Here is a 25,105-nt window from a genome sequence, read left to right as displayed (position 1 = left end):
ATTCGCCTTTGTGTTTGAACCAGACTAAAATTATTCAAAAAATATTCTCAATATCCTACAAATATTTTTTTACAAAAGTAAAAACCAAATGAATTCTAGAAAACATTTTACCGTGCAACTATTCATGAACACCAAAAAGAACTAAATCATAAGAAATCACACTAAAGGGGTAGTTAAACTTAGTAAATAAAAAACATACAAACTTTTATTTTTACATATATATATACAAGAAACTCAAAATGTTCAGCATTCTATGTCCTCTCCATACAAGGCTACATCGATTGCATTTAACATAGCATTTCTAAACTTGTCTTTCTGTTTGGGAGTCATCTTGCGAACATCGGGCAACAAACTAGATAAGAAGTCCCAATCTGGATTGCTGCCCGGCTCAGGGACCGTAACCCCATTGGGAGTGTTAGAGGTGGATATTACATACTTTTCTTCTTCCCCGTCAGAATCAACAAGACTAACCTCGATCTCTTCTTTAACCTCAGTCTCTTCCTTGATATCGCTTAAGCTTGTGTTATCACTCAAGGGATCATTTTCATGAAAGTAGTTGCTGAGCTTTTGAGATTGCCTGGAAATAAATTTAAAGTAATAAACTACAGCTGGAGCTCAAATGTTTGATTTACAATGAGCTGAATTTAAAGTTAGCACATTTTTTTAGTTGCCTTGAAATGATTAGTTTGTAAAATGCTCAAGGATGGTTTAGACCTACAAGCTACGCTTTATTTAAGACATTTTTGGTAAAGTTGTAATCATAATCAAAATATCTCAACATGAATGGGTTAAACCGGCCCTGCATATATCAGTCAGTTTGTTTAAATGTTAGTGGTGAATCCTTCAACGAGGCGATTAGAAGAATGCTATGGTTTGATCATAACTTCTCTTCTTCGTCATGACCCAACCTGGTAGGTGGTGACATCTGACAAAGAATCAGTAAACTTACGAACTAGGCATGTATACAGCACAATGACCATCAGTTTTAGCATTGTTGACGTGTCACGATTGAAGTGTCTGGGACAGAGACAGTGTATTGTTTGCAAACAAGAAATTCATGAAAGGTAGGCCTGGGTACTACAGAAGATTAAAACAATGCTTACCTCTCCAAATTAATTTTGGTGAAAGGGATAATAAATTCTAAATAGTCAGCAAGATAATAATCCTTTGTATTTTTTCCCATTGCTTTATTTTTCAAGTACCGTTTGAAACATCCTCGAATATTTGTCCACCTCTGCCTTACACTGCCCTCTGAAATGAAGTTTCCAAACATCATGAGTGAACCTTTGCATACTTAACATATCAGGAAAGTTTTTACTAAAAAAAATTGACTAAATACAGAACATTTGCATTATATGTCACATGTGGTATTTTCTTACTTTTGGAACCTAAGGGTTAATATAGGCCGAGACAAAAATATTCAAACTAGCCTATCTAACTAGGCCTAACCCAATTGGGAATATGAATGAGAAAACATTAACATGCCTAGGACGAATTAACGTAAACAAATTTTCAAAAATATATTCTCACATTCACTCAACTCACACATTTACACACGTTTAACCTTTCGTCTGTGACACCACGGAGTTTTCCTCCAGGCGCATTTGTTTTTATAGAGAAATAGGTATGTGTTATCCCAGCCGGTAACTTTAAGAGTAACAGTACCTTGCGTGCATCTTACTATGAACCGATTGAACATTATTTAGATCTCACACCACCCCCACAAAACAGGACTGTGGACAGTCACCCCCTCTAGGTTTAGCTTAAGATTAGCTGATTTTACTAACAAATTTGAAATAAAAATTATAAAACCCAATTGCTGTTGGCTATCTAGACATTGAATATTAATAATTTTTTGTTCATTTTACTTTTTCCATTCTAAGGTAAAAAAAACACAGAGGATACGCGTCCGGTAACCAGACGTGGATTAGGCGTCCGGTAACCAGACGTGGATTAGGCGTCCGGTAGGGGGTCCCGGAACGCCATTACCACAATGATACGATGTTCAGCCATCAGTGTTCGTGGTGTAGTGGGTAGAGTGCTCGACTGATGTGCGAGAAGTCCCCGGTTCGAAACCCATCGGTAACTTTAACTTTTTGTCACAGATTTTGCTTTGAATGTAATTTCTTCTTAACTGTACATCTTTTGTTAGAATTTTTGGCATTTATAATTTTATGTTATTAAGAGAATTGAACCTTCATTTGATTTTTTTCACTATCAGCAAGTTTGGTTGGTTAGGTTAGGTTATGACAGTAACTGCCGGACGCCTAATCCACGTCCGGTTACCGGACGTGTATCCTCTGCGTAAAAAAAAACAAAGAAACTCAGTCACCAAAGCCTGCATCACATCTGTGGACAGGCATAAATAGTTCCAAAAAATCCACCAGGCAGCACTGGCCAACTTTCACCACTATTTTTTTACAGAGAAGAAGAAACCATCTTGAACATAGAATCAGTTTGGTTTTTTTTCTGTTCAGTTATTAGTTGTTTATATCATGTGTTTATATCTATGTTTGTTTTTTAACTTTATTAGTAAAATTTGCAGTTGTGATAGTCACTTCCGTGGACATGCTAGTTTTTAAATACTAAAAATCTGGGAAAGTCATTTTTATTCAGTGTGACCATTGCAATGGGTAAATATTAAAAAGGGTCATAATTAAAATATCTAAAAAAATTAAAATAGAAAATTTAAATATGTCCTTTTCTGAAGAATGGCCCATATGTACCTATACAAATGTTGTTTGTCAATGTTTCAACACACGGAAAAAACTCCATGTCTCATTGATCATGTTTCAAAATCAAAGACACTGACAAAGGGTTAAGACTCATTAGGGATTAGCCTATTATTTTTTTTACACAAATGTTTATAGGCCTAATCTTAACAGGATGTATTTATAAAGTGGTTTAGAAGTGATTAACATAACCTACTTGAATTCAGATTAAAATTTGGTACTTGGCTGGATTGCCAAGGTCAAAAACGTTTGGTGCAAGAAAAAACTCAATACCTTGCTTTTAGTAGGCCTATCCCAGGATATTAAAAACTAACTTATTTCATACAGTAAGGAGCCAAAGGATGTAGGCTACAGTAGAGGTGTATGTTGGTAAGATTGTTTATCTTCTATAGGTAGGTAGACCTAAGTTATTCAACAATTTTTTGCTACAAACTTATCTCGTGTTTTAATTCCCTGTGGGTAAATTTTCAAAAGGTATTCTTTTTAGTTAGCCTACAGATATTTTGATGGATCAACACCCGGGCTTAATTCACAAAGTGGCTGCTTCCACAGTGTACTTTGCTATGGAATTGCATTCTGGGGAATCTGTAGTGAGGCAAATAGAATCTTCCTACTACAAAAATGTGTTTTAATAATTATCTGTAAAACCCACTTCATTGAGCACTGCGAACCTTTATTCAAGGAACTTCAGATAAAGTATTTCAGACCCTGCCATCAGCATATATATTGGAATCAGCCTTAACGTTCTTAAATTTCCCGATTTCTTCACAAGAAATAATGAATTAGGCCTACAATAGGTGTAGGCTACAGCACAAGACAAAAAAATAGTATCCATATCAACCACCACAGAACTACACTAGCACAGACTAGTCCTCAATATTCAGGAAGCAAAATTTTTAATAAATTACCACAAGAAATCAGAAGTTGTGAAGATCAAGCTAAAATCAAGAAAATGCTGAAGATGTTCCTATTAAATAAAGCCTATTATTCAGTAGAAGAATTCCTTGAAGAGTGAAGGCTAACAACTACCATGACGACCATGGCTGAAAAAGCTTCCAGTGGGATTTATACAAGTAAGTAAACAAATAGATAGGCCTACAACTAACTCGCACTTCAGTAACCGAGGGAAAGATGTTTTGATATTGGATTCAGAGAAGTGGTAAAATATAACAGATTCTATTTTACACCTGTCAGTAATGTCATTGGCACACTAGCCCTAAAGCAAGGGACGCTGCTTAATGGATGTTTGCTTAAGCATAGGCCAATAAGTGTGACAACCAGACAAGCGATCAAAGAGAAAATTTGATACAGGCCCTCCTTTAAAAAGCACTTGCGTTGAGTTGATACACCAATTTCTCAATTTTCAATCCCAAAACCTTCCCTTGTCTAATTTCCAAAGTAGGCCTACTTAAATTATTAATTTATAAGTCAGGCCTAAGTTTAGTGAATGCTTGAACCATTTAAAATCAAATAATTTATTATCATGGACATTTACATGAATTAATATTGTTAGTGGAGCAGAACATAAAATTTCAATGTTCATTGTCTAAATAATCAGAGGTAACTTGTGTACTAATCCCTTGTATTGTTGTTGTTGCTAGTAGAGCAATTAGAATATCAATCAGTAGCCAAATGAGAAGGCCAAAGTAAAACTAGGCAATCATAATTAGGCCTAACTAAAAAAACCAACCTGATATGCGCAATTCTTGAGCCACAAGTGTCCACGCTGCATCAGATGCTCTTTTAAATTCAATTGGAGGATATTGTTTTAGATCATAAATGACAGGATAGTTTTTTATGGCTTGAACAATTTTTATGTTTTCTTCTGGGTCATATGCTACTTCAAAGCCCATACTCTCAGAGCTTTCAGAATCAGAAATGCCTGGACTGCAAGAAAAAACAGAATAACTAACTACTATTATGGTTTCAGTATTTTACCTGTTAATTCAAATAAATACACACTTCACAAAATCGTTTTAAGTCTGAAAGTGAAGTCGCATGCATAACCTATTTGACTTGACTTGACACACTAAAAACAAACACAACACAAGATAAGAAGAAGAATATGCAAACAGATAGAAAAGAACCGACGCAGACGGACGGACAACAGACGGGGACGACTGCGGAGCGGACTGAGTGACGAGACATACGACAGACGGGCCATAAACATGAATCATGGATTATAATCATAGCCTCCTGAGGCTATGATTCTTCTTCTCATTATCCATTCATCTCTATGCAGGCGACAGGTAAGGTAACGGCATGGAACGGATGTTTTATTTTACTAGCTGCGTGTAAAAAAGCCGGCGTGTAGCTTGTAAACTCGCCCCGTGTGAACGGGGCCTTACAACAGAAACGGTAGGCGTGATAAATACACAAACAGAATAACGTCACTGGCCCGAATGTCTAGATACTACAGGCATTGATTATAAATCTCCTATTGCACAGATGCTATGCTAAAGGAGATCGCAATTACGACGATATTCCTTATCGATATTATTTTCGTTTAATATTTTTAACAGTATCTAATTTTTTTTAGGGAGAGGAGGTAAAATGCTTTTACGCACACAGGTAGCCAGCCTGTAGTGTGAGACTCCTGAGCTTGTCAGACTACTCACTAAAAAAACCCCTCTCCTCTGTTAGTTGGACACAGACGGATTGTTTGTCACATTACTTCAGGTCAGGTCAACGTGTGACCTAAGCCCTCAGGGCTCGCGCCGTTTCTGGCATTCAACTTCTTTATGACCTAGACTATGCAATATTGGAATCCTGTAATGTTGTACTATTAAAAATCTTATAATATCGGCTTTCGATATCGTATTTTTATCAGTTAAATGTTTTTAAAAAAATCATGATATAACCATAGATAAAACGGAACTATATTTTATCTATGATATAACTCATTAAATTCTCTATTTTTCTTAAATTTCAACTCTCATTCACTCCTGTCATTCCTTGTCACGCTCCTTCCTCTATTTTTAATTCCATTCCTAAATCCTAATTCTTTTCCTCATTCGTTCTTTATTTTATTTTATTTATTTCCCAACGGCATAGCCACTTAAATATTAAGTACCTGGGGGCCGAGCTTTGCTCGGGGAAAATCGTTAGTTTACTCTGAAAGCAGTCTTAGTATTGCAGATACATTAATCCATTCCCAAACTCCACAATGCTCGCCTTTACTACTTTCTTCACCACTCCCTACGCCTTTGACCTGTTTCCCGCCCTTTCCATAGCAATTTAGGATTGCAGATACATTAATCTAATTGCCACAGACAGTTCCCAAACTCTGCACTGCTAGACTTATAACTTCCTCCACCATTTCCTACGTCATGGACCTGTTTCCTTCACTTCTCATAGCATTTAAGTATTACAGATACATTAATCTAACTGCCACAAACGGCCCCCCCACTCTGTGATGCCAGCCTTCCTTCACCACTTTCTACGTCGTGGGCCTGTTTCCTTCCCTTCCCATAGCATTTTAGGATTGCAGATACCATAATCTAATCGTCATAAACAGTTCCGCACTCCGGACTGCTTGCCTTTACTACTTTTTCCCCCACTTCCTACGTCGTGGACCTGTTTCCCTCCCTTTCCATTGCATTTTAAGATTGCAGATACTTTAATCTAATCGTCATAAACAGTTCCCACACTCCGGATAGCTCGCCTTGACTGCTTCCTTCAAACTTCCTACGACACGGACCCGATTCCCTCCCTTCCCATAGCATTTTAGGATTGCAGATAGTCTTTCCTTAATCTAATCGTCATAAACAGTTCCCACACTCCAGACAGCTAGTCTTGACTACTTCCTTTGCCACTTTCTACGTCGCAGACCTGTTTTCCTTCCTTCCCATAGAATTTTAGGTCTTTAGGATTGCAGGTACTTTAATCTAATCGTAATAAACAGTTCCCACGCACCTGACTGCTTGCCTTTACTACTTCCTTCACCACTTCCTACGTTGTGGGCCTGTTTCATTCTCTTCCCATAGCATTTTAGGATTGCAGATACCTGAGATACCTTAATCCAATCGTGATAAACAGTTCCCACACTCCGGACTACTAGCCTTTACTACTTCCTTCACCACTTTCTACATCGTGGGCCTGTTTCCCTCCATCCCCATTGCATTTTAAGATTGCAGATACCTTAATCTTATCACCATAAACAGTTCCCACACTCTGGACTACTCGCCTTTTTCACTTCTTTCACTACTTCCTACGTCGTGGACCTGCTTTCTTCCCCTTTTCCATTGCACTTTAATATAGCAGACAACTTAATATTATCGTCATAATCATTTCCTGCAATCCGGACTGCTCGCCTTACTACTTCCTTTACCACTTCCTATGTCGCGGACCTGTTTCCCTCCCTTCCCATATAGCATTTTAGGATTGCAGATACCTTAATCTAATCGTCATAAACAGTTCCCACACTCCGGACTACTCGCCTTGACTACTTCTTTCCCCACTTTCTACGTCACGGACCTGTTTTCCTCCCTTCCCATAGCATTTTAGGATTGCAGATATCTTAATCTAATCGTCAAAAACAGTTCCCACACTCCGGACTACTCGCCTTGACTACTTCCTTCACCACTTTCTACGTCGTGGACCTGTTTCCCTCCCTACCCATAGCATTTTAGGATTACAGATATCTTAATCTAATCGTAATAAACAGTTCCCTCACTCTGGACAGCTCGCCGTGACTACTTCCTCTACCACTTCCTAGGGCGCGGACCTGTTTCCTTCCCTACCCATAGCATTTTAGGATTGCAGATACCTTAATCTAATCGTCATACAGTTCCCACACTCCGGACTGTTCTTCTTTACTACTTCTTTCCCCACTTTCTACGTCACGGACCTGTTTTCCTCCCTTCCCATAGCATTTTAGGATTGCAGATATCTTAATTTAATCGTCACAAACAGTTCCCACGCTCCCGACTGCTTGCCTTTACTACTTCCTTCACCGCTTCCTACGTCGTGGACCTGTTTCCTTCCCTCCCCATATTACTTTAGGATTGCAGATACCTTAATGTAATCGTCATTAACAGATCCACACTCCACACTGCTAGCCTTTACTACAATGTAACGAGTAATCTTCAGTATAATCTTTGCTCAATAGTAACCAGTGATGTTTTTCCTTTTGTAATGTATTTTGTGATTTGCTAGTATACTGTGGTTAGATGGCTTATTATGAACACATGTTACAACTTACAAGTCTTTTGTTTCATTTTTCCTTGTTATTTAATTCATCCAACAAGGTTACTTAGCAACCCATAATACTAATGTTAAAAAAATGTGACTTATAATTTCATTTTTCTACGAAATTAGATTTTTGTTGGCAGTTCCAACTGCAGTTAACTTGTTTTTAGGCCAGAAATAAAATATTTACAACATTTGAAGAAAATCGTCAAAACCGTTTTCGAGATCTTTGTGCAAGCAAGCAATCATACATAAAATCAAACATTGCTTATATTAGAGTATAGGATATACTTTTAGAACTAGAAATAAACATAAATAAATAGTAAATAAACGAGTCTTCCGATTCATTCCTCTCCTCTTAGCTCCTGTACTCTATCAGCAGTTGTTGATAATTCCTAATGCTTCATTATACCAAGTATAAAACTTTGATAATTCCTAACCTAACCTAACTTGTCCTAGCCTTATACTATAATGTACAATATTCTCATATCCGTTTTGAACCGGTATTAATAATGCCGGGAGAGAGGGAGTGCTGAGCACTGCAATCACTGGTGATGGTCGGTTAAGGACTATTGGGCCTTCCCTCTCTCCATTTTCTTGCTTGCTGTTCAGTGTTCATTCAGAAGAATTTTAATCTCTTTTTTGGACAGCAGCATTTAGAGACAAGGGACAAAGAAAATTGTCAATACCTAATTAATACATAACTTAACAATTTAAGAAAAAGGTGCCAGCTGAAGTTTTTTAATAATCTACCTGCAAACATAAGCCAAATCCTGAATACGTACTCTAAAAATTATTTTTTTTAGTAGTTTTAAATTGAACAAACATTTTCTGTAATTGCATTTTTAGGTTAAGATAACTCAATAACTCATTTATTTAGCTAGATCAACAATGTAGGCCTACATGCATTAGCCAAGTCAAATTTACTTTAACTAACTATTAACTAACTTGTAATATACATTAAAATTCATGACGGACACTGAGGATTTCAGCCTTTACCCGTGAGAAATGACTTCAAGTGCCTTATGAAGCATCCCTGATCTGATGTGGATCTGATTTGAAGAGGGAGAGCATTAAACAGTTTGATGGCATTGTAAGTTAGAAGTCTTTCAAAGAAAGTGGTTGAATGGGCTGGAATTCTCAGATTGAAGTTATTGCGAAGCAGATACGAGAGGGTGGTTGCAGAGTGAAAATAATTTGACTTTAGAAAAGTGAGGACTTCTAGAATGTTTAAATACAAGTAAAAGTTAGAATCGCAGATGATTTGAAGATGGAATTGACAGTGTCATCAGTTTAATAGCTTTGCTATGTACAAATGTTTTATGTGACAAGTTAATCTGAATTTGGTCATATTGGGGTATTAAGTCTTGATCGGGTTGTCAAGTCCAGTGTTTGGAGTGGGGTTACGTTGACTCCTCTTCCTACTGACCCTTATCATGGATTGTCCCCTAAACTATACCTAAGGTTTCCCAGGTGGTCAGTGGTCGGATGTTCTAAACAACTGTCCAGGGTGATTGGTTGTGTGATGCCGTACAGTGCCTCATACAGATTCCTTTTTTCTTCTTCCCATTCCGGGGGACATCTAATGCCTGCGTGCTCAAGTGTGTCCAACTCTCTGCACTTGCTGCATAACAGGCTACCCTTGATACCCACAAAATTTCCTCTAGAATGCAGAAATTCTCTGAAGGGTCCATGCCCTGTCAGGAGGTAGCCGGCGTTAAAATCTTCCTCTTCCGTCTTTTAAGTTTCTTAAGTTTCTTTCTTAAGTTTCTTTTAAGTTTAGAAGTAAGCGATAGATGTGTCTTCCCTTCTCACTTTTGCCCCACACTATGTGTATATTTACATGCATCTGTCCTGTTAGAGGATGTAAGATATTTATAATTAAACCTAAAGGGTTAAAACTAAATCAAAATAATTTGAGTTGATAAAAAACTGGGAGCGTCCTTTGAATTGTTACAATTCTAAGTCAATTAACTCACATGACTCTCATAATTTCTCATTAATTCTCAACAAATTAATCCTACTAATATTATAAGTGAGAAGGTTTGGATGTATGGATGGATAGATGGATGGATGTATGGATGGATGAATGAATGGATGGATGGATGCATGGATGGATGGATGTTTGTGACAAGTAAACGCGAAAAATACTGGTCGGATTGGGCTGAAATTTGGTGAGATGATAGCTCACATTCCCAAATAACTTATATAGACACATTCTTATCTCAAAAATCCTTTACGGCTCGGCCCCAGTGGCTCTATGGTTTCCCAAATTAACCTTATTAGTATTCATATTTAAAAGGAATAAAAGAATTTTCTCAGTTGTTTTAACTACACAAGTTTGTTCTATGATACTAAAGAGCATTAAAAAGTTATATGAATTAAAAATAAGCATTATAAGCATTAAAAAGTCATAAGGTTTACCAACAGGGTGAATAAACAAAAAGGGTGAAGTAATATGATAATTATCCTTTCATCAATGTAATTATTATATCAACTGATATTACTTAAGTAATCGAAAATTTACTTACTCTGACTCTGATACGCTGGTCTCCTTTATACTTTTATTATTGAAATTTTCACGTAGTTCACTTATTAGGCTTTCTAGAATTTGTTTCCCACGTTCTAATCTTCTCTTCCTACGTTTTATGGCGACGAGCACGTCTTTGGATTGCCTTTTAAGTTTAGGCATCTTTCACCAGTCTGAGGAATCAGGATAATTGGTTTATGGCAAAGAAACCTTAGTCAAAGAGCATTTGAGGCAAGTTGAAGGCAATAAATCAGGTAAACCTTGGACTTTAATAATACAATTATACTTTTTTTTGCCAAGCTCTAACCCACAATTTTTTTCCAGAGTTTACCACTTAGCTCAAATTCATGGATGGACAGGATTTGAACCCAGGGCCTCAGAGACTGTTTAAAGTCCTCTGTTTTATTTACCACTAGACCAGCTTGTTTCTCAATACAAATTATATTAATAGTTTGTGTACTGACATGGTTGGGGCAAAAGGACACAAGATTGTCTAAAATTTTGGTTAGTTTAGAGAAAAATAGTATTTTATTTTAAGTATATTTTTCATTTATTTTTACGAAGGCTGGGGAGTAGGTGTTTACAGTAAAAGTAACTTTTTAGAGATTTAATACGAGTTCTGTTAACACCTTCTTGGGTGAGTCAAGTACATCAAAATGTACATACATTAATATACTGTTTAACAAACACAATTTTTGAACATTTATTGTGAGAACGCAATGTGTCTGTCCAAACCTGTCTAACACCTATATATATTATAATTTCTAAAGTACTTTCTTGTCGGTAGACCATAACTTTCTCATTTCTTCACTAATTTTTTTTAATGAGTCATCTAGTCTGGTTGAACCGATGTGCTGATAAAAATTGTCCGGTTAAAGAGATGTTATTTCTGCCGAGAGTAGTCCGGTTAAAAGGTGTCCGGTAAGAGGGAGTCTACTGTAAATTATTACTGATATTTCATCTTGCACATGTGAAAGAGAAACTGCCAATCCAGAACGTCTAGCTAGCAGCATAGACTAACCAATGCAAGGGAGTGTATTTAATCAATGCTAGTAGAGTATACTAAAAGATTAATTAGCTAAGGCAGTACAGAGAGCAGACAAAAAACATCTGTGACAATGTTATCTGTATTGACCTATCGATGCTCATTCCTAGACCCGACTTGTATGTATCACAAATAAATCTAAGGTTAAAAGTTAGATATAATATGAAAAAAAAAACAGGTAATTATCAGAACACATATTAAAAAATAATAAACAAAGAGGGTGACGTAATATGAATTTTGATCCTTTCATTAACGGAGTTATTATTACTTTAACTGATGACTTATTACTTATGTAATTGAAAATTGACTTACTCAGATAGGATGGTCTCCTTTGTACTTTTATTGTTGAACGTTTCACGTAGTTCATTTATTAGGCTTTCTAGCCTTTTTTTCCCACGTTCTAATCTTCGTTTCTTACGTAGTATTTTGCTAATCAATTCTTTTGATCTCCTTTTATATCTAGGCATCTTTCACCAGTCTGAGGAATCATGAAAATTGGTTTATGATACAGAAAAGAAACCTTACTCAAAGAGCAACCTTTGTGGCAAATTGAAGGCAATAAATCTGGTAAACCTTGGACTTAAATAATACAATTATATTATTTGCCAAGCTCTAACCAATTTTTTTCCTAGAGGTTACCATTTAGATCAAATCCATGGGTGATTGGTATGATTTGAACCCAGGACCTCAGAGACCGAAGTACCCTGCTCTTCCTCTAGACCAGCTTGTTCCCAATACAATTATACTAATAGTATAAGTGTGAAGCAGGCCCACTTTTATAAACGGGCAGACTGGGCATATGCCCAGGGGCACCGAAGGTTTGGGGGCGCCCACTAACCATCTCCTGCCTGCACTTAGGAACGGGTTTGCCCAGGGCTCCACTGACCCTTAACGCGGCCCTGCTGTGAACTAGACCAGGGGCCCATTTCATAATAAACTACAAGTTACAACTTGTAACCTGTAATTTCCATTAGATTTGCATTGGGCGATCAGCTGATTTACTAATAATATTAGTTTGTACTTTATTATGAAATTGGCCCAAGCTACTAAAAAAAGTTATTACCGGAATGCCATAATCTCTTGTTAATTCTTAACAAATAAACGAGTTATAAAACAAACATATTTTATTCCCTCCAATTATTGTTACCCCAGACTAATATCTCCCCTTTCTTGGTATTGATGGGGGATGCATGTTTTAGTTTGGTCTTGTGCTCAAGGGAATCAAGGAGAGTTATCCTGGGTCCAAATTACTGGGCAAAATTCCATAGATACCTGAGGAAATCGCTATTACTATACGGCCATAATAGGGATTTGTGTGTAAGAACCTGAAGTACGTCATTGCCGCTCGAAAACTGTAGATGGCTGTACATTTTGAAAGCGGCAATGACTGTTTGTGCTCGTAGGCTAATACATACAAGATTTTTCCTACTGCTGAAACTACCTTATAATAACACACAGATTAACTTTTTAGACGTATATCAAATCTAATTTAGGTTATGTTTGCTTTTTAAGGTTATGCTATTTGCTTACCGGTTTTTAAATAACGTTCCAGATCCGTGGCTGGGAATGATCCATTACCCGCTCTAGGGCGGCAATGGGATATTTTGCGTTATGTTTACGGGTATGACTACGTAATAATTGCAGTGGTAGGAAAATGTTATTACGTAGTCTACCGGACGCAACCCAGCAAAAAACAATGCTGTAGTGAAAAAACATGTGACAATAACACCAGCTGGTAGGCCTACACTACACATCTCCCCTTCTTCTAAGAGCTGACTGCCGTTCGCAAATGATCTGCATGACATCTCCTGTTCTTTAGTAGACCATGTAAGGGAACACACAATGACTGCAAATGTGGAACAAATTTACCATAGTAGTTGATTGACCCCAGAAACGATTTCAATTCTTTGACATTTTTAGGGGACGGCATGTTTTTCATCGCTTTTAAGTGCTCATTTGTGGGATGTATGCCAGTTTTGTCAATCATGTTCGACCCAAGTATTTGACTGAATCCTGTAACCATCAGCATTTTGACATTTGTGCGCGGATACCCATATCTGTAAAACGTTTTAGCACCTCTCTAACTCGACGTATATGTTCCTCTCGTGTGGGAGCTGTGATTATTACATCGTCGAGAAGACATGCAACTCCTTCCAAGTCCACCAGTACTTGATCCATTTTACACTGAAATGCCCCTGAAGCGATTTTAATCCCAAAAGGAAGACGGGAATATCAGAAAACCCCTTTGTGTGTGGAAATAGTTAAATATTTTTGTACGCAAGTGTTAACTTCCATCTGTAAGTAAGCATCCTTGAGATCGATGACTGTGAACTCTTGTCCTCCAGTAAGTTTCGCTGTAATTTCTTCAAATCTGGGCATAGGGTAGTTGTCTGAAATCATATACTTGTTGATCGTGTTTTTAAAGTCAGCACATATGCGTATTGCTCCAGAAGGTTTAACAACAATCACTATAGGTGAAGACCATGTAACAGGCTCCTCACTCGTATTCACTGGCGTCAAGACTTGGTTTTCAACTAACGGCTGCAGTTCGTCTTCCACAGCTTTGCGTAAGGAAAAAACTAGCCTGCTGGTAGCTTTCAGTTCCACATACAAACGATTCAAAAAATGTTACACAAAAAAGTTAATATAGGCTACTCCAATTTTATAAAAAACCTCTGTGTGTTTGTGTAACATGACTGTGGCCATCTGCCAGAGCCCCATGGTTTAAAATCAATAGTGCAAGAAAAATTGTATTCATTTCACTTAATTAATTCTCTTTACTTATATTTATGAAAAGGAGTCTTATCTTATCTTACAGGGGCAGGTCGAGACCTTTAAGCACTTCATCCGAAATCGAATTATTGCGCACCCCAGACAATTGTTTTCTTGTTGACCTTACAAGTTAAGGTGTCCAATGAATGCCTGTAGCTTCCCAATAAGTTCATCCTCGGGAAGATATCTTCCTCTAGCCATATTCCCAAGAGTTATCATTCTAGCATCAGAGAGATCTTTAAGATCAAAGAGTAGGTGATCGGCTGTCTCTTCTGACCTATCACAGTGCCTACAGATCGGTTGAACTTCAACCTGGAGGCGAGTTAGCGTAGCGAACAAGCTAACCTGAAGGCAAGTGAGCGCAGCGAACGAGCTCCAACCTAAAGGTGAGTGAGCGTAGCGAACGAACTTCAACCAGGACGTGAATGAGCCATGCGAATACTTAAATGAAGTTAAACGGGGCAAAGCCCGCGGGTACAGCTAGTCATATAATAAAAAGAAGTTAAAATTATTTCTAGAAACTAACTGTTTTCTCAAACCTTCATGATCTATTGCACTGAATATGTTGAATGATCAATAAACAATCCAAATCTGATAAACACAAACATATTAAATAAACAGTACCTATTCTATCCATCTATAAAGATACTGGCATTGCATGCTACATGCAACTTTGCTTCCAATAAGGCTTTTTTGTTCTTACGCTAACCCCCACATACTGTATTGAACTTATCAAAGACACATTTAGGTGTGCAAATGTGTAAACTGGCTGTACAATTATTATTTTAAGTCATAAAATCAAATTACTCCTGCTGCAGCAAAACTGCTGAATAAGCTAATTTCCATTTGCCTGATAGGATTTTCACTTAAATATTTCCTTAAGCATATCAGTGACTGATTACAGTGGATAGATGAACGAGTACTTATTAGGGATGAGCATTGATAGCCGATGTTTTCAAAACATAATCCTATATTAGACATCTCATTAGGCATCCTATACGACAAGGATAAACACAATACCAAGGACAAAGGTCAGATAGGCCACTTGAACGATCTAGTTAGTTGTGGCTTGGATGTCACGCGTCGCAGCCGGTGAACCTACAAAAATTTTGTCTATCTATAAATACCAGTATTATTTGTTAAATGTATATGTTCGTTCGTGTGCGTGTTTGTGTCGTATGTCGTGAACTGTTAGTAGTTTTAACCAATCGCAGAGGATACGCGACCGGTAACCGGACGTGGATTAGGCGTCCGGCAGTTACTGTCATAACCTAACCTAACCAACCAAACTTGCTGATAGTGAAAAAAATCAAATGAAGGTTCACTCTTCATAACATAAAATTATAAATGCCGAAAATTCTAACAAAAGATGTACAGTTAAGAAGAAATTACATTCAAAGCAAAATCTGTGACAAAAAGTTTAAGATACTGATGGGTTTCGAACCGGGGACCTCTCGCATATTAGCCGAGCACTCTATCCACTACACCACAAACACTGATGGCTGAATATAGTATCATTGTGGTAATGGCGTTCCGGGACCCCCTACCGGACGCCTAATCCACGTCTGGTTACCGGACGCCTAATCCACGTCTGGTTACCGGACGCGTATCCTCTGTGTTAACCAATAGACGTCCTTTGGACTGAAGATTTCAAAACTAGCCATTGTTCGTTGCAATGGCTACAATGGAAAAAAGCGAGAGAGCCTGGATAAATTGATATGCTAAAAAGAAAACTGAATTAATACTGTGCTGTATTTCTTAAGGCAGGGTGCACAGTGGAGAAATCAGTTTCAGGAAACATGAAACTTTAGTTGCTCGCAACAGCTGGATTAGTTTAACACAGGGCAGTGCACACTGCGTTGCATGAAACTGTAATTTAATTTGTTTCTTGCAACTGGTTTACATGAAATCCAAAAAACAGATTTCGTATAGGCTTCAGTTTCACGTTTCTATTGGTTTTATTGACTTACCTCAGTGTATTATTATTTTTCCTCAGCACTCAGAGCTAATCTCCGGTTGGCGTCCTTCTTTGTTATTAGTGGGCTAAGTAATTCCACCAAACGTTCAAAAAGAGGCTTAGGCATTCTAAATAAACAGTATCAGCATTCTGACACATACTTTCTCCCATAACTTTGTCAACAACCTTTATCATGTGTAAGCGGTGAGAGTAAATATACGGAAATGGGATTAGTACAATTTTGTTCAGAATTTAAAGGACTACGTACTAAATTTTTATCCAAATCGTTCGGGCCACTTTTGTGAAAATCCGATTTTTAAATAACATAATTTACAATAACTTTTGAACCGTAATTTTTACAGAAATAGGATTTGTACTATTTTTCAGAATATAAAGGACTATAACATACAAAATTTTTATCAAAATCGTTCGGGCCGTTTTTGGGAAAATCCTATTTTTCCGTTATTTTATGTATGGCGTTTTATGGGAAAATTTCCATTAAAAATCAAATTTTTTTTTAAATTAAAAACTCATCAAACTTATCAAAAAGCTTATCAAAACTTTAAGGGCCATAACATACTATGTAAAATTAAAACCGGATTTTTTTCTAAAATCATATTTTTTGTTATTTTATGGGGTTTTTATGGGAAAATAACATAGTTTACCATAACTTTTGAACCGTAATTTTTACAGAAATGGGATTTGTACCATTTTGTTCAGAATTTAAAGGGCTACAACATACTAAATTTTTATTAAAATCGTTCGGGCCATTTTTGAGAAAATCCGATTTTTCCAGTTTTTTACGGGTTTTTATGGGAAAATCCCCATAAAAAATCAAAATTTTTAAAAAATGAAAAAAACGCCTGGAGATACTATGGATTAGAACCTACATACCAAATTTCATCGAAATTACATATCGAGTTTGGTGTACCAAGCTCACTTTTTTTTTACCAAAACCACTTAATTGGGTCCAGGGGGGCCCAAAACGAATATATCCACTCAAAACTCAAACTCGGAAATTTTGACAAAAACAAAACTTTCTCCGTATACTATGGTATAGGGGGAGAAAGTAAAAATCTAAAAATGTTAAAGGATCACTGCATAATTAACAAACTACAATGTAAGTACTGTGTTGACCATCCCTAATCAACAGGTGAACCCAATACTTCCTTCTTTTCGTCTTCTTTAGCCACCACCAATATAGTCGCATCATCATAATCCGAATTCATATCACGAAACTGACAAAATCCCGTTTATTCTGTTTGCATTTGTTAAGGAAATGGTTTCCAATTTGATGAAACCAGTTTCCTGAAACAGATTTCTCCAGTGTGCACCCTGCCTTAGTAATCATTGAAAGAGCCGATTTGCAAACTATGGAAATCTTATTTACAAGAAATGTTGATTATATCAATCTGTTATTTACATCTTGAGTATTTCCATAATCTTTGAGTTGAATCTTGCAAAGTCATAAGAAATTATAACTGTTATTCGTTTTAAAATAACGCCTGTAATACTTAACAATTGCTCGAATTCGAGCAACAGGGACACTAGTAAAATAAAAATATATATAAGGTAAAATAGGCCTAATGCAAATATTAATCCATTTATCAATATAATTTTTATATTAACTGATATGGCTTCAAATAAAAAATTGACTTACTCAGATAAGCTTGTCTCTTGGATATTTTTATTGTTGGCCTTATCACGTAGTTCATTTATTAAGCTTTCTAGTATTGTTTTCCCACGTTCCAGTCTTCTTTTCCTACGTTGAAGGGCGTTGACCATGTCTATCGATCTCCTTTTTAATCTAGGCATCTTTCACCAGTCTAAGGAATCAGGAAAATTGGTTTATGGCAACCATCATTTCATAATTTCCATTGATTTCCTTTTTAATCTAGGTATTTTTTTACAGGCCTGCATTATGTAAATTGGTTTATGGTTTTTGGCCTATGGATATTGTGGTCAAAGATCATAAGGCAGGTTAGATACAATAAGCAATAAAACAGGTGAACCTTGCAGACTAAAGCCGTAGGGAATACCAACTTTAACCTATATTATGAGGGTAGTTCATGAGGGGGTGATTTATTTACACGATTTACACCTACTTTTAGCGATTGTCCAATAGGAAATATGATGCTATTACTGCAGGTCTCATGGTAAAATCTAGACCCACGACTAATTTACTTACTGTATTTTGTTTTGTCGAATTTGTTTATTTCATACTAAGCTATCAAGATTGCAATAAAAGACACTCCTTATTACGTTCTCTATTTCAGCAAACCTAAGTACTTACCAAAATTAATGTTATTTGAATAGGAAATAAATCTGACAATTTTAAGGGAATATTTTAGTAGAAATCCAGCCAAGTAGGTATTTAAATGGAAATTCGCTTGGTCTGCAGGTTTGTACTACAGCAGGGGTAATAACATATATAGCCTAATAATAAATAAGAATTCTAAATCTAAATACTTACAACTCTCAATCAAACAAAAAATTTGTAATAAAAATTACATACAACAGCAGATTTTTTTAAAACTTACGTAAGATAAATTTCTTCAGCAACTATCTCATTTCAATATAACTAATCATCCAAAAACTTAAACTGGGATCTATAAACGTTTCTAGTTAATTTCCCCTCACTTTACATTGTTTTTAAAAACTCCCCTGACTTGGGTTTTTTTAACTGTCCCTGACTGTATACCAGTTACCCTGACTTTCCAAGTCGATGGGAACCCTGTAAAAGTTGTGATTATTGACAAATTTTAGATGGCATATTTAGCCTATACAGTAGACTCCTTCTATATCAACTTCATTTGGATCGTCCACCGGATAGTGCGGCCGTTCTCATGGGGATGAGTCACATCGTTAAGGGCGAATGACCTTCGACAGGATTCAAGTTGAATGTTTAGTTCCCGGTAGAAGTAAACAATTTAATACTTTAATACTTTACATTGAAATAACAACCATACGAATGTGGTATTTTAAGCCAAGTCTGAATGAAGATGAGTGTAGGATGAGTGGCGTGATCTTGTAGTTAATTTGTCAGTTTAGTTGAAGGGTGCTTACCCGATCAATTGCACATCAAAAATAATAAAATAAAAATACGGTCTTGTTAAACTGGAGCAAAGACTCTGCATTCTTATGGGGGAATCAGTTCAGTGTTTCAAAAAGGTATCATTAAGTGGAAACAACAAGACAATTCAGGAAGATATGTATTTAAAGATTAATTTTGGAAATTAATGTAGCCTTAACAAATATTAAAATAAGGTTATTTGTTGATTTTTAAATATTGAAATTAATTTATTGGAATAACTTTACCTTATACATCTGTCATCCAGTTGGTCCTGCCATTTTGTAGCCTGGCCGGTGGTAGAACTAGAGGCACCGGTAGTGTTAACTTATTGTAAACACAGGTTTGCTACATACAAGAGCATTCTAATTTTGTGGTTAATGGGTGGTTATGTAAATGGAATTTGAGGATTTGGCGCGGGTTAGGTTACTTTACTTCAGTTAAATAATAGGCACCGGTACGAAATTATGTCAGACCCTGTTGGATTTGATCATCTAAACCAAGCCAAATGAGAAACATTAGTGCCTTGACTAATCGTTTATAAGCAATGCAAACTTTTAGTCCAACGCGCCCTGATGAATTAGAACTGGGTAAATAGGGAACTCACAGTGCTGTGTAACTTAAATATTGAGGACAAAAGCCTGTATCTTCAAGTGCTAACTTAAGTACAATATGCAGGTGTTGTATCCTACAACTAAGTAACGTAAATATATTGTTAAATTTAATAAAAGCAATGCTTATGACGTGGTAAGCTATTTAAAAAATAATGCCCCAAACTACAAAACTTAGATAAAAAAAGTTAGGCCTAGGCCTAATTAAGTTATTGTGAAAAATAATGTAAAATAAAAACTAATATCTTATAAAGGTGGAGTAATGTGAATATTCATCCATTTAATGGTGTAATTATCATAAGGTTGTAATTATAAAAAATGCCACTGGCGTAAAAACACACAAAATAAAATAAAGAAAAGATTGATAAGACTTCTTGAAATCATAAATTGACTTACTCATACAAGCTTGTCTCTTGCATATTTTTATTGTTGACCTTTTCACGTAGTTCATTTATTAAGCTTTCTAGTATTTGTTTCCCACGTTCCAGTCTTCTTTTCCTACGTTTTAGTCTGGTGATCATCTCTCTTGATCTCTTTTTAACCCTCATTTTTCACAGGCCTGGGAAATTAATTTTGTGTGAATTCGTTTTGATAAGTTTAGGCACAGGTTGTTGGTACAAACAACCGAATGAGTAAACTTAATATTGATTAGCCTATTGGATTGTTTAATTTGATATAAGTTATTGTTTGGTTAGTTAGGTTAGGTTAAAACCTAATAACCAAACAATATATTGAATAATCAAATTATCAATCGATATTTTCATTCGTTTGTTTGTGCCAACAGATATGGAAGTGTACCGCGGACTTACCTATTTAGAGTCATATGAAAGATATATTTTGGTTGTAAATAGTCCTAGAACAAAAATTTTTATTGTAAAATATGAAGTTTTAAGGTCTAGAGGGGGTTTCAAACCGGGTGTGGGGCCAGGGTATGCCACTGTTCTTGCAGGCCTAAGTTATTAACCCTCCGAGCGTCACTTGTCGAAAAATCGACTCACGACACACTTTGTGTAGTGTCACTTGTCGATTTTTCGACACACGAACATCATTTACGGCGAAGGCTCTATGACTGACTGAATCGGATTGAACTGGATCGAGTTAGGTATCGTTCTTTTTGTTAGATTCTAAGCTTTCTCCGGAGGTCAGTCTCTAAGCGCTTTTCATTTTAGTTCCGAAAATATTGTAGCAGACAGCTGACGAGCGTATTTGTAAACAGCTTGGTTAACCTCGGACCGATGACTGATGTGTTTTATTACGTTTATCATTGTTTTAGTGTTAAAAATCAAAAGTAGTGATATACGTGGTGCATTATAAGAAGATTTAAGTGATTTTGAAGGGCTGGTTGATGATCCTGAAGAAGTAAGTTAGGTAGTGATATTGATGTAAATTATCAGCCAGATTCCTAGCTATGGTTAGGCTATGCATTCTTAGCTAAACGCTATGTACTGAAATCTGTTTTTCACTCATAACTTATTTATTTGATAACTTACCTCACTATCTAATATATAAAATTCTCGTGTCACAGTGTTTGTCTGCAAACTCCTCCGGAACGACTTCACCAATCGTTATGAAATTTGGTGTGTAAATTCTGTAGGTATGCGAATCGGACGTAAACTATTTCCCGTTTCGAAATTCTTAAAAGGGCTCCGCCCCACTGGCTCTGGAGTTTCCCATGTTAACCTTATGAGAAATGGAATTAATGAATCTTAACAGCTGTTTCAATTAAACAAGTTGGTTCTGTTCTATGATGTTCAATAGCATTAAAGTTACAAGGATTACCATCAGGGTGCAGCACTATTATTTCTTTTACATTTATGACAACAGCTAATTTGCAACCAAAAGGTGAGTGAGCGTAGCGAAAGAACTTCAACCTGGAGGCGAGTTAGCGTAGCGAACGAGCTAACCTGAAGGCAAGTGAGCGCAGCGAACGAGCTCCAACCTAAAGATGAGTGAGCGTAGCGAGCGAGCTCCAACCCAAAGGTGAGTGAGCGTAGCGAACGAACTTCAACCTGGAGGCGAGTTAGCGTAGCGAACGAGCTCCAACCTAAAGGTGAGTGAGCGTAGCGAACGAGCTCCAACCCAAAGGTGAGTGAGCGTAGCGAACGAACTTCAACCAGGACGTGATTGAGCGATGCGAACGAGATCATCTTGAAAATTAAACGTAACGGTACTTTCTTTCCATCGGTCTGTCTTAGGGGAAACCTATAACTTAGGCGATACGAAGTTCGCCGGGTCAGCTAGTATGATTATATATTTGTAATCCTCATAAAATTTAGAATAAAGTGGCTATTTTCAAATATTTATACTTAGGCCTATTACAATTTCATTGAGCACGAACTAATTTTTTTTTTTTTAATTTTCCAAAATATTTTTTTTTTACCTAGGCCTAGGCTAAAAACTTTTTTTTAATAAATGTTCCTTATGTTTTATATATATAATATTGAAGCCCATGATTTTCCAAACAAAATGGTATATAGAACAGTAGAATTAACATTGTTTTAAGCTTCTCAGATCCGTTTTAATAAAACCTTGCAAATGCGCCAAAAATAGGCGGACATTAAGGCCTAAACTATGGACACTCGGAGGGTTAATAGGGATTATTCCTAGGTAACTTACCCAAACCACAGAAAACGTACTACTATAACCCAGAATGCCAACCGCATGGTAAAAAGCATTAAGCGGTTTGAGAGAGCTTTGCCTGTCAATCCGTAGGCAGCGCCACCAGCGTTGCTATGCTATTGCATGGCAACGCTGGTGGCGCTACCTACGGATTGACAGGCAAAGCTCTCTCAAACCGCTTAATGCTTTTTACCATGCGGTTGGCATTCTGGGTATAGTAGTACGTTTTCTGTGCCCAAACTTACCTTAGGCCTATTGAACAATATTCTCTAACAACGAACTTAGATGAGAAATTGCTCTGAAAAATCATTGTGCAAAATTTCAGGTTGATACTAAGACATTTTTAAGTTATCGTACAAACACCTGCATCCCGCTTACTAAGTTAGTAGGCCTACCTAGGCCTACCACCATTGCTAGTACACAAGTACAGTGTGAATATTCACATTATTCCATCTTTCAACTAACCTCTAAATGAGAGTAGGATTATCCACGTTCCTATCAAAGAATAGATTCATTTACTAACAAGAAAATAAGTTTAAAATAGGCCTTAGTCTCTAATACTGAATACTGCTACTGCTTACCTATTTTTAATAATTATAAATATATATATATATGTGACAAGCTTCTTAAATTCATTTTATTACTTAAATTATTGCCACAAAAATACGCCAAACAACAACCATAGAGTATAGTACAGGTAAAATAATACAAAAACACTCCATATAAACAACAACTATAATAAGTCACGATAATTTTGGACTGATGTACGATAACATATTCGGATAGCGCTGGGTTCACAACGATATGGTAGACATACGGTACGGTTAAGTATCGATCGTCGTAGTATGAAAAGAACTACTATCGAATATAGTACCGTGAAGCTGGCCCGCCCATTCCAGCACACTTTTTTTAAATGTATACAAAAAAGTGTGCTAAAAGTGTGCTCTTTATAACTGCTATTAAAAAAAGTGTGCTCTTATAATAGTTATGATATAATCAATTGTATTTGGGCGGGCCAGAATCACGACAGGCCCGCCCATTTCAGCTACAGATCTATAAACCATACCAAAAAACTGTGCTCACAGGAATCATTAATAAAAAAAAGTGTGCCACCCCCGTTACTATACAAACAACCCCTAAATGGTAAGGGTAATAAAATGACCCAGCCCGCCCATTTCAGCTACAGATCTAAAAACCATGCCAAAAAACTGTGCTAAAAGTGTGCTCACAGGAATCATTAATAAAAAAAGTGTGCCGCCCCCGTTACTATACAAATAAGCCCTAAATGGTAAGGGTAATAAAATGACTCAGCCCGCCCATTTCAGCTACAGATCTATAAACCATACCAAAAAACTGTGCTGAAAGTGTGCTCACAGGATTCATTAATAAAAAAAAGTGTGCCGCCCCCGTTACTTAACAAACAACCCCTAAATGGTAAGGGTAATAAAATGACCCAGCCCACCCATTTCAGCTACAGATCTATAAACCATACCAAAAAACTGTGCTGAAAGTGTGCTCACAGGAATCATTAATAAAAAAAAGTGTGCCGCCCCCGTTACTATACAAATAACCCCTAAATGGTAAAGGTAATAAAATGACTCAGCACGCCCATTTCAGCTACAGATCTATAAACCATACCAAAAAACTGTGCTGAAAGTGTGCTCACAGGATTCATTAATAAAAAAAAGTGTGCCGCCCCCGTTACTTAACAAACAACCCCTAAATGGTAAGGGTAATAAAATGACCCAGCCCACCCATTTCAGCTACAGATCTATAAACCATAACAAAAAACTGTGCTGAAAGTGTGCTCACAGGATTCGTTATTAAAAAAAGTGTGCCGCCCCCGTTACTATACAAATAACCCCTAAATGGTAAGGGTAATAAAATGACTCAGCCCGCCCATTTCAGCTACAGATCTATAAACCATACCAAAAAACTGTGCTGAAAGTGTGATCACAGGATTCATTAATAAAAAAAAGTGTGCCACCCCCGTTACTTAACAAACAACCCCTAAATGGTAAGGGTAATAAAATGACCCAGGCCACCCATTTCAGCTACAGATCTATAAACCATACCAAAAAACTGTGCTGAAAGTGTGCTCACAGGATTCATTAATAAAAAAAAGTGTGCCGCCCCCGTTACTTAACAAACAACCCCTAAATGGTAAGGGTAATAAAATGACCCAGCCCACCCATTTCAGCTACAGATCTATAAACCATAACAAAAAACTGTGCTGAAAGTGTGCTCACAGGATTCATTATTAAAAAAAGTGTGCCGCCCCCGTTACTATACAAATAAGCCCTAAATGGTAAGGGTAATAAAATGACTCAGCCCGCCCATTTCAGCTACAGATCTATAAACCATACCAAAAAACTGTGCTGAAAGTGTGCTCACAGGATTCATTAATAAAAAAAAGTGTGCCACCCCCGTTACTTAACAAACAACCCCTAAATGGTAAGGGTAATAAAATGACCCAGCCCACCCATTTCAGCTACAGATCTATAAACCATACCAAAAAACTGTGCTGAAAGTGTGCTCACAGGAATCATTAATAAAAAAAAGTGTGCCGCCCCCGTTAC

General features: G+C 36.8%; 1 protein-coding gene across 9 annotated transcripts; it reads right to left on the bottom strand.

Annotated features, from left to right (window-relative positions):
* Positions 1–187: 187 nt before the first annotated feature.
* On the bottom strand, positions 188–23,181 carry LOC128989939 (uncharacterized). 9 transcript variants are annotated; one of them, XM_054412098.1, is made up of 7 exons: positions 23,108–23,152; positions 17,887–18,052; positions 11,810–11,975; positions 10,454–10,625; positions 4,423–4,619; positions 1,104–1,251; positions 188–577 (listed from the first exon to the last, which is right to left on the bottom strand). In XM_054412098.1, the coding sequence occupies exons 4-7, from the start codon at positions 10,612–10,614 to the stop codon at positions 244–246; spliced, it is 840 nt and encodes a 279-aa protein (XP_054268073.1). In that variant the 5' UTR covers positions 10,615–10,625; positions 11,810–11,975; positions 17,887–18,052; positions 23,108–23,152; the 3' UTR covers positions 188–243. The 9 variants fall into 9 exon arrangements, with proteins under 9 accessions (XP_054268073.1, XP_054268071.1, XP_054268072.1 ...); XM_054412096.1 differs by lacking the exon at positions 23,108–23,152 and adding an exon at positions 20,304–20,458; XM_054412097.1 differs by lacking the exon at positions 17,887–18,052 and having other exon boundaries at positions 23,108–23,181.
* Positions 23,182–25,105: the final 1,924 nt, after the last annotated feature.

The sequence above is a fragment of the Macrosteles quadrilineatus genome, unplaced genomic scaffold (genome assembly GCF_028750875.1).
Source record: "Macrosteles quadrilineatus isolate MER2022 unplaced genomic scaffold, UCM_ALF_1.0 Scaffold_3__2_contigs__length_128488019, whole genome shotgun sequence".
Classification (NCBI taxonomy): domain Eukaryota; kingdom Metazoa; phylum Arthropoda; class Insecta; order Hemiptera; family Cicadellidae; genus Macrosteles; species Macrosteles quadrilineatus.
Note: the sequence above shows the minus strand (reverse complement) of the source record. Positions and strands in the feature narration are given on the sequence as shown.

Bases quoted from the DNA above. Each gene is read 5' to 3' on its own strand.
- LOC128989939 (XM_054412097.1), bottom strand. From the start codon at position 10,614: ATGCCTAAACTTAAAAGGCAATCCAAAGACGTGCTCGTCGCCATAAAA. The intron at 4,620-10,453 runs GTAAGTAAATTT...TTTTTCTTGCAG, and splicing joins ACCAGCGTATCAGAGTCAGA to TCCAGGCATTTCTGATTCTG. The intron at 1,252-4,422 runs GTTGGTTTTTTT...ACTTCATTTCAG, and splicing joins TCAAGAATTGCGCATATCAG to AGGGCAGTGTAAGGCAGAGG.